At 42.5% G+C, this 9488-nt stretch overlaps 1 protein-coding gene across 2 annotated transcripts in view; it reads right to left on the bottom strand.

Moving 5' to 3' along the window:
• Positions 1-358: 358 nt before the first annotated feature.
• LOC146809203 (zonadhesin-like) overlaps positions 359-9488 on the bottom strand; it is a 155414-nt gene continuing 146284 nt past the window's right edge. For both annotated transcript variants that reach the window (XR_014966375.1, XM_085616021.1), the window contains one exon: positions 359-5248. Coding sequence is in view for 1 of the 2 variants with exons in the window: in XM_085616021.1 (XP_085472147.1) it covers positions 4899-5248 (350 nt within the window). In the remaining variant the exon portion in view is untranslated. The remainder of the gene's footprint in view (positions 5249-9488) is intronic.

The following is a 9488-nucleotide window of genomic DNA, read 5'->3' as shown; positions in this document are numbered from 1 at the left end:
TTTTATTTGCAATAGGGCAGTGCATCAGGAAGGCCTGCTGCGTTGTCCTATGGCAAAGAACTCATAAATGAGGCCCTGGATTTCATAAACACACTTTTCCAAACAACAGTAATAGTCAAACATGAGCTCCAATCAGGAGAGTTGGGGTGTGTGTCATTGGTGCACTCAGAGCCTCTTTTCACTGCAACATATAGCGAATGACCACACAAATTCTATTTTTGCTGATGTAATGATATCCCTTGCAAAATTCCTGACCGATTTCTCTGCAGTTTCTGGACAAACCTTATTTTATTGATTGCTGCAAGAATCTCATTTAAATCTGGTAAACATTACAACAAAAACATTTTAGACATCTTGATGTGCTTAATATGCAATCTTTATTTATGTTAGTGCTTTGAAGCAGATCAAATGTTTACAAATTCTGATAAACCCATTCCACTTGAACATTCAAAAGTGGAATAATGTGGATTTTAGTATTCTCTTCTCATTAGGAGGGATTCTTGTATGAACAGGATTGTTAAGTTTGTATGGTTACCTAGAGCTGGATGTACGACCTTACATTTTGTGAGTGCCTATTTGCGATTTTTTGAGACTCGCAAGTAGAGATTCTCAAAATGAAGTGTACGATAGGGCCAGATGTACGACCATTTCATTTTGGTAGCCCCCAATTATGATTTTTTCTGAATTACAATTAGGGACTCGCATAATAAAATGCACTAATGTGTCTCGGACACATTTTGAGATTCCCAATGGGGTCACAATTTACCTGCCTCATCAGTATTCATGAGGCAGGTCACAATTTGAGACCCATTAAGAATGGCATGTAATTAGAGGGATGGGGCAGCTGGGGTCAGCAGATCACCATGCCTGGGATTGATTTTTAAAGGAGCATTTTTTTTTCAAATGCAGCTTTTACTTAAATAAAAAAGGGATGCATTTAAAAAAAAAAAATTAGAAGCTAAATTTTCATTTTTTAAGAGTAGGCAGTGGTCGCTGGGACCACTGCTGGCTCTTAAAAAATGTTGGCGCCGATATTTACAAAGGGGAAGGGGTGTCTTGGGGACCCCTTCCTGCTCACAATGGGTTACCACCTCTTTCACTGAGTCAGTAATACATGAATGTTTTGCGACCGCATTCCAGTCGCAAAACATTCATACATGACCATGTGCCTGGCTATTAGGAGGGGTTGCCTTTCATAGGCTCCACCCGAATACCAGCTCACAAACCCTATTTTGCAAGTCAGTAATAGGTTACTGAATCGCAAAATACAGTTGGTACATGCTGACAGCCGATTTAGCGGCCGCAAACAGCCTGATTACCAGCTTTTGATCACTAAAAGCTGTTGTACATTTGGCCCCTAAAGTTAGTCTTGTAAATCTTGATGCCCCATTTAGCTGGGTGTAGAGGCCATTACCAGTTTCTTGTCTGTAACTCATATTTGTCTACTGTTACCAATAGTTCAGAAAGTTGATATGCAATTATTTTAAATATAATGCATTCACATAATTTAGCTGTACAATAAAATTGATAGAATAGTGAATGGGATCGAGTTTGGAAGAACACATTGAAACATAAACAACTTTAAAGATAATAATACACTTTTATCGGGGCTCAAACCTAATTGGGGGCAGGGAGAAACTTTGAGTCAAAGTTGGCATGGTATTGGTTCACATTAATCGAACTGTCAGTATAAAAGGCAAATTCCATTCAAGTAACTTGATTAGAACAAATAGCAATTCAAACACTATTGGTGTAAACTATTAACAGGGAACCACCTGCAGTACATCTGGATTGCTAGCAACAGTTCTTGGTGCCTGGAGATGATAGAGGGAGCAATCTCTATTCTGTTGAAATGTTTAAACATTGCTCATGGCCACCTATCCAAAGTTTGCACAGGAATCAGCATTGTGGGCAGTGTGGCTATTACCAGATGAGGTATTGTGTGCTTTTTCCTACAGTACCACAATTTTCCCATTACAGATTTCACCAAGAAAATCATAATAAAATCTAACAAGGGAAAATAACAAGAATCCTGTCATAATCTCTGCTGTAAATACTGAGGGCCTCATTTATGAAAAGTGACGCATCGCTGTGTGAAAACAGTGATGCGTCACTTTTCATTGCGCCCTCCTTGCGACACCAATGATGCGTCATATTTACAATATGACGCATCATGTCGCAAGGAGTGACAGATGTGTCAGTATTTCTGACGTATCTGTTGGCGCAAAAGTGACGCATTGCTGGGGTGTGTCATAAAAGTGACGCAACTCCAGCAATGTGTCCTTTCACATGGGGAAAGCCCCATGTGAAAGGGCCTGCGTCAGTCTTACGTCTGCTGTGATGCAGGCGTAAGATATTGACGCATTTGCGTCCTAGAAGTGGCGCAGTAAAATCTCGTAGATTTCACTGCGTCACTTCTACGAGGCTTACTTGCGTTGGAACGCCCACCCTGCATACATTATACCTGGCGCAGGTATAATGTGGCGCAGGGGTTTAAAAAGTGACGCATCTAGATGCGTCACTTTGTTTGAGGGTAACCATAACAGGGCTCTGGCTAGTATTAGGGCTGCGATCGGATTTTGGAAGAGTCTTCCACTGGCTCCAATTGGGAGAGTGGCGTTAGCCAAGATGATCATAGTCCCAAGATTGTTGTATTTTTTTACCAATTTGCCAGTGATCCCGCCTAGGGCCTTTTTCCGGGACCTAGACTCCCTCCTTAGCGCACTCGTTTGGGGATCCACTAGGCACAGGATAGCCCTGAAAAAACTACAGCTCCCCACCACACAGGGCGGCTTGGGAGCCCCCTCATTTGAGGCCTACTTCTTGGCAGCACAACTGCAATGGCTGTCTCACTGGACGGCAGACAGATACACTGTGGAAACTCACACTGTCGCAGGACGGATATCGGCTCCGGAGATCCGTCGTCTACTCCTCCCTGGCACTAAACCAAAGCGCACATACCCTTTACAAGTGTCGGTGGCGCGTAAGTGCATGATGAGGATACACCGCATGTCCCCGGGGGTTCCCCTGTACTCCCCTCTACTCACCCTGGTGGGGTGGCCCAAACAGGAACACTACTACACCAATAGCGAGCTCCGCACGTGGACATCGTGTGGCTTAACTGAGGTGGAGTCCCTATTCGAGGAGGGGCAACTAAGACCATTCCGTAGCCTAGTAGAAGAGTTTGATCTTCCCCCGGGACAATTCTTGCTCCATCGCCAACTCTTAGCGAGCTACCGACCGCATCAGGACCTAATCAAAGGGGAGCCACACTCACATCCGGTCCTCCACGCGATCTTACGCATGGGCGCGGGGCGCCATCTCACTACTTGGATCTATAAAGCCATCCGGGAACTGTCTTACAAACCACTGGAGACGCTGAGAGCCACTTGGGAGGCCGAAATTGGGCGTGCGTTTCACGAGGGGGAGTGGGGGAGAGCCTTGAAGTACCCTAAGAAGGTCTCTAGGAACGCACGCTTCAAGAACATTCAATACTACATCCTGCATAGGGCCTATTTAACACCCGCACGCCTCCAACGGTTCTACCCTGACACTCAGTTCCTCTGTCCCAGATGCCAAGAGCAGAATGCAGATTTCCAACATATGTTCTGGAATTGCTCCATCATCAAAACCTACTGGCACCACATTCACACCGCACTAGGTACCCTCACGGGGCTAACCTGCATGACCACATGGGAGGCCACCGCCATAGGCATCTTCCGCGCGGGTAAGCAACACAAGGTGCGGACTCGCTTCCTCTCCCTGGCGGTGCTTTTGGCCAAACGCAGTATCGCTATGCACTGGCGCTCCCCCACAGGTCCACCGCTGGCGGCTTGGGTGGGAGCTACACACAAGTGGGCGGTGGCAGAGGAGGAGACGTTGCGGGAGGAGGAGGTGAGAGGGGTCCGCAAACACCACATATCAATGGAATGGGCCATGCTATTGTACCAGTTCAAGCAGCTATCCTCGGGTGCAGATCCAATAGACAACTCACTCACACCGTCGGCCCTGCGCGCGCAGTCACAGACCCCGCCCAACCAATCTCTCGACATTCCGCCCACATGATATCCTTACATACCCCAAAATCGATTATGCGAACGTAATTCTAGGTCGACCCCCAATAGGATAGACACTCATGTGACACAGAGGTGCCTTACCCCTACGACGCTACATACCCTCGCTGATATCATTGGTTGTGCCTGTTCATGCCTCCCCCCCCCATAGTTTAGGCCTTCGTTTTGCCCTAGTTTCTGTGCCATATCTGGAACCTGAGACACCGGGGTATACACCTCATATCAAGTTTGCACGTGGGTCATGCTCTTCGATGACGTATCACGGATATATGCAGATGATGTGTACCACTATTGAATGTACAATCTGTTATAACTATCTGAATGATCTATGCGATGTACAATGTGTCTAATGTAAAAATGGCAATAAAAAAAAAAGTTTATCTAGATGCGTCACTTTGTAAATATGATGCAACATGGTGCATCTTTTACGCTGCTGATGCGTCACAAAAAGTGACGCACCGGCGGCGCAAAAGTGACGCAAGGGCTCATAAATAAGCCCCTGAGTTCCCATTGTATGGATATTGCATAACCAGAAGGAGTACACCACACTCTGTATTTCCAACACCCTTGCCTGTAACTCTGTGCACCCCGTTCAAAGGACTGACACTCATAATTTGTGCCAGACTCTGGTGATTCCCAATATGGCGGTAGTGGTCGGACCAGCTCCAGGGAGTTATATGTGCAGAAGAAGCTGCTAGAGAGACTATATGAACGAGAAGCATAGAGCGCTAGATGTGCATATTGGCTTTGGCTTTCAGAAACATAAAAAATCAGGGGTAATGTGCTTCCTTCTGTCACTAACCGAGCTCTCTGTAGGAATATTGTCTACTCACACTCACTTTGGGGAATACACTTGTCATTATGCAAGACAAATCCTTTCGCACAAACACACCCGGCAGCACATTTAAAGGGGCAGGCAATATGTTCTTGTTTGTAGTTCTTGCAGGTTCTCTGGCATTGCCTTTTACAGAGACTGAAATAAGTATTTTCTGGACAGGCTTCACAATCCTGTTTCAGGACACAGTTGTGAGAACCCTCATGTTCCAGAATGTACTTGTCATCACACACACAGCCAGAGACGCACTTCTTGTTACATGGCTCCATATTATTTCGTTGTTCACAGCTTTGTTGACATCCAGCCCTACAACCTGAAAAATGTTGGTGCTCAGGGCATTCTGTGGAAGAAGATAATAAACGTTATTGGAACACATATGAAAATATTGAAATCCATCAAGACAACAACAATTGCAACAACACAACCCTACTTGTATTCTTCTGTAGACCTGGTGAGGTGTTTCAAAGTATTATTCCAAGTTTTAAGCTGGCTCATTCCATGAACTGAGCATGGAAATAAATACATGTCTGGCAATGGGGACAAACTACTGGGGCCTGATTTAAAAAAAAAAAAAAACATTTACTGTGTGAGTTGTGTTTTTCTCTACTGTTGGTGTAACTGTCTCCGAAATATCCATACATATTGCCCACTCATAGCCAAAATATTTCTGAATGAATTTTCAAATCATAGAGACATTAGCAGTAACATCTCTTCCAAATTCAGGATTAATGGAATCCCATAAGAGCTCTTTATTGTTATGAGCATATGATATCATTAATAACAGTAAATGTAACACATATGGTACATTGATGTTAAATATTTTTGACCCAGCTTCCTAGATGCAACTGAAGAGAGAAATGCATCTTTCCACAGCTTTTCACAGCCTTTCTTTGTACATGGACATCCACATCAAAATTGTCAAAATGTATGTTCTAATTTCAAACCATAGAGCAGGCCGGATGTAAAGGATTTTGCGATGGTAAACCCACTGAACTAACAAAATCTCGTGGTTTTCAAAATTCATTTTTGTAATGTACAAAAGCTACTTTGCAATTTGCAAATGTCAGAAAATGGGACTTTATGAACTACAACAAATTTGGATGCGGAGCAATAGCAACATTCTTTCTCAATTTCACCTTGGAGTGCAAAACTGTAATGATTTGCAGCTACAGTTCTACTCACAAACCAGTGTGCCGTTATCAACACATGAAATGAGGTAGTAGCCAGTTTACAAAAGTGGATTTAAGAATCATGGTGGCAGCCTCAATGGTAGCAGACCAAGAAACCCACCCTGTTTCCACTCATATTGTTCCAAATGGAATTAGTTTTTTTTTTAAAAATACCTCAGGTTAATACAACATGGGCTGCTTTGATGTCTTTATCATTTGTGCAGGAGCTAACAGATATTTTTTCCACCCTTGAATGGACTTGATTTTTTATAGTCCAACTGATGAGAAGCTATACATAGTAGATCTTATTTTTTATTCACTATCTAACGTACAGGTGTTGGTTATCCTTTCCCTTCCTTGCTCTACTAGCTGATTAACTTCAATTGGTTGCTAAAACTAAAAACTAAGACTGCATCTCAACAGCAGACTATATTTACCAGAGCCTGAGTGAACAATTTATCTTGATGCTGTCTGCCACGCTGTTGACTAATTCTTCTCCATCCCACATCATACATAAATGCAGGCTTTGAACATCACTCTTAAACCATAACTGACTGAATCTCTTCGAGGTATTGCAAATCTAAAGCCAATCCACAGTACACGTTCTCGTCATTTAGCACCCGGGATTTCAATGAAACTAGTAGCCACTATGTTTGAATGTAAAAAAAGACTATACTGTTGTTTGAGAAAGTACTAAAATGTTAATTGAAAAGCATAGGTGTTTAGTGTCTTCTCAGAGCTCTAACATAAACAATAGAATCACCATAAGGAAACTGCATTGAAAATACATTTCCTCATCCTATAGTTATACTAAGGGGATCTTCCATATAGTTGACTGCTTGCCAGATACTGATTTAAACAAGCTCTGTGAATCCTGAGCAGATTTGATCTCTCTTTCAGAGGTTATCCAGTTTTATTATGTTTCATTGGTAGACATTAGCTTGATTGTTCTATCTCCAGTCAAACACAGCTCGCTTTTTTCACTTGTGGTATTGTTAAAGGCTTAATCCAATCCACCAAATTAGAATTGCATTGTGAAATATGTTGGGATTTGATAGTAAATCTGTGGTTAGACAGGTTCTGTCCTGGAATCAGTGTAATGTATAATATCTCTTTTTTAGCCACCCAAGTCTAATCATCATTGCTTTTCTTGAATGGAATTTCATACTAGATACACCTTATTATAGTTTTCGACCATTCCACTGTTTAAAATCAACTTTGATATCAGTAGTGAATGAATTACACTGGGTGTTTGAGGGAGGCAGCAAAGCTGCTTTGTTTCTCCTCTATATCACTACCACATTTGACATCATCCCCCATGACATTTTATTGCCCCTGATTTATGGTATTGAGATTGGGGATCCTAACCTCAACTGGATTACCTCTTACCATCAAGGTCATAACCAACCTGTGAAGATTTCTGATTTTTATTCGAGAACTAAATTAGTGCCTCACAGACATCCTTCTTTGGTGCAGAACTTGGTTGAAACCCTCATCACGCCTCTGGCTCACCTCATTAGGACATATGGCTTCCCATTTATGACCTACATGGATGACATTCAATTCATCATCTGCTTAGTCGATCCAGTGCAGCAGAATTATGAGAGATTCAAGAACTGACTTACACCACTGGCTTTCTACATGCGAGATAATGTCTTAAAGTATGAAACTGAGAAGACCCTTGTCCTCGTCTTTGGTTGCTCCAATGAGATTTGGTTGGAAGGGGTCATGCTGATCATTTTTGACCTTCAGAGACACACTTATCTCTTTTTGTTCAAAATTCATCTTCACTAGCTACCTGAAGTATTCTTTTCAAAGCCATTTGCCTTGTTCATCATTCCTTCTATTGGGTTGGTCCCAGTTATAATCACAATACAGTCCAACCTTTCCACCCTTCTAGGCTAATTTGCTCTATAGTCACTGCAGAACTTACTGTTCCCCACTAAAGAAAGGAAAATACGGGAAGTTGCCATTTTGCAGTGTAAGCACCTAGGGAGGTAATATATTTCCCCTTCCTCTCATACTGATCTCAAACCATCTGTGTTTCATAAAGACTGTGATGGCACTCTTTCTTCAATAGGGCTCTTTTTTTCTAGCACACTTTCAGTTATCTTTTTTCTCAATATTCCATTTTAACATAACTTTGTAACATAATTCAAATGTGCAATCATATGTGTGTAGTGTCAAAGGGTGGCTCGCAATAAAAAGTGAATTTGAATACATATATACATAGTCGAAACATTGCAAAGGCTGAATCAAATTATATGAACAACAGTCCTTGTAATTAGTATTTCAAGTCAAATCAATATAGAATGGAATCAAATCTATATTTCAGCTATCCAGCTGGATAGGGAATTAATCAATTTATTCTAAATTAACAAAGCACAGTATATACAAAGTGGGGTACAATCCTGTACCGAGAAGGTTTGTGACATTGGGACACAAGAAAACAAAAACATTTTAGGCAAAACAAAATAAAAGGGGCTCGTTATAATTATAAAGAATAAAACAAGCATGATAGTAAGCACAAACGTGGCACTTGTGTGGAAAAATTTGGTCAGTGTACACGTTGTTTACAAAGGGCGATGACGTTTCGATCCCGTTTACAAGAATAGAGGGATCATCATCAGGACAAACAATAAATGCCTAAACAGAATACATGTAATTGAGCAAAATCCATTTCAATTCCTCTTTGTTTAGCAGGATGCCAATGTACAAAAACAATGGCCGCCTAGGTGCGCGCACTAGTTTAATTTTCACGTTCCCGCATCATCCCGCTACTTCCTGGTTTTAAGACTCCCGGGTTACACCGGATCAGAGCCATTGAGCTTGTCCCTCACTAACGGCATCCACCGATCGGTTGGACCGAGACGCAAACACCGTCCTGGAGGTAAGGGTCCGTTTCTGTGCGCAGCCTTAATTTAATTTAATTTAAAGAACCCCCCTCACCCTCCTCCCCTTATATCCAGTCCCTCTTATCCTTAATACCTTCACTTTCAGGTTTGGTTCCCCTCATTGGCGAGAACCGGCACTGCTCGTTTCAACCCGTCCATGTTACACACCGCCTTAATCTTGGTTCAAAGCATTATCTAAGGTAAGCACGCTTTTTACAAGCGAGGTTTTTTGGCCATAACTTCCAACTTAGTTCCTCACGTCTATGCTACCTCCCCAACAGGTACCGCCCCTCACTCGGCGTTCACCACGGACACCCTGGTTCCTGTAACCACGGGACCCCGCTCATCCTTCCCCCAGACACTAGGATCAAGCCAGGGTTCATGGTATGTTTTCTTGTTCCTTGCATGCAAGTTTTCACCCTCCCCTTCATCATCAACCTCACGTTTATTCTACCTCCCGTCTAGGTAACTGACGTTGGCTCATTGAATTCCATCTCTACCATTATTGTAATTCTAT

This window comes from Triturus cristatus, chromosome 7 (assembly GCF_964204655.1).
Source record: "Triturus cristatus chromosome 7, aTriCri1.1, whole genome shotgun sequence".
Lineage (NCBI taxonomy): Eukaryota > Metazoa > Chordata > Amphibia > Caudata > Salamandridae > Triturus > Triturus cristatus.
Note: the sequence above shows the minus strand (reverse complement) of the source record. Positions and strands in the feature narration are given on the sequence as shown.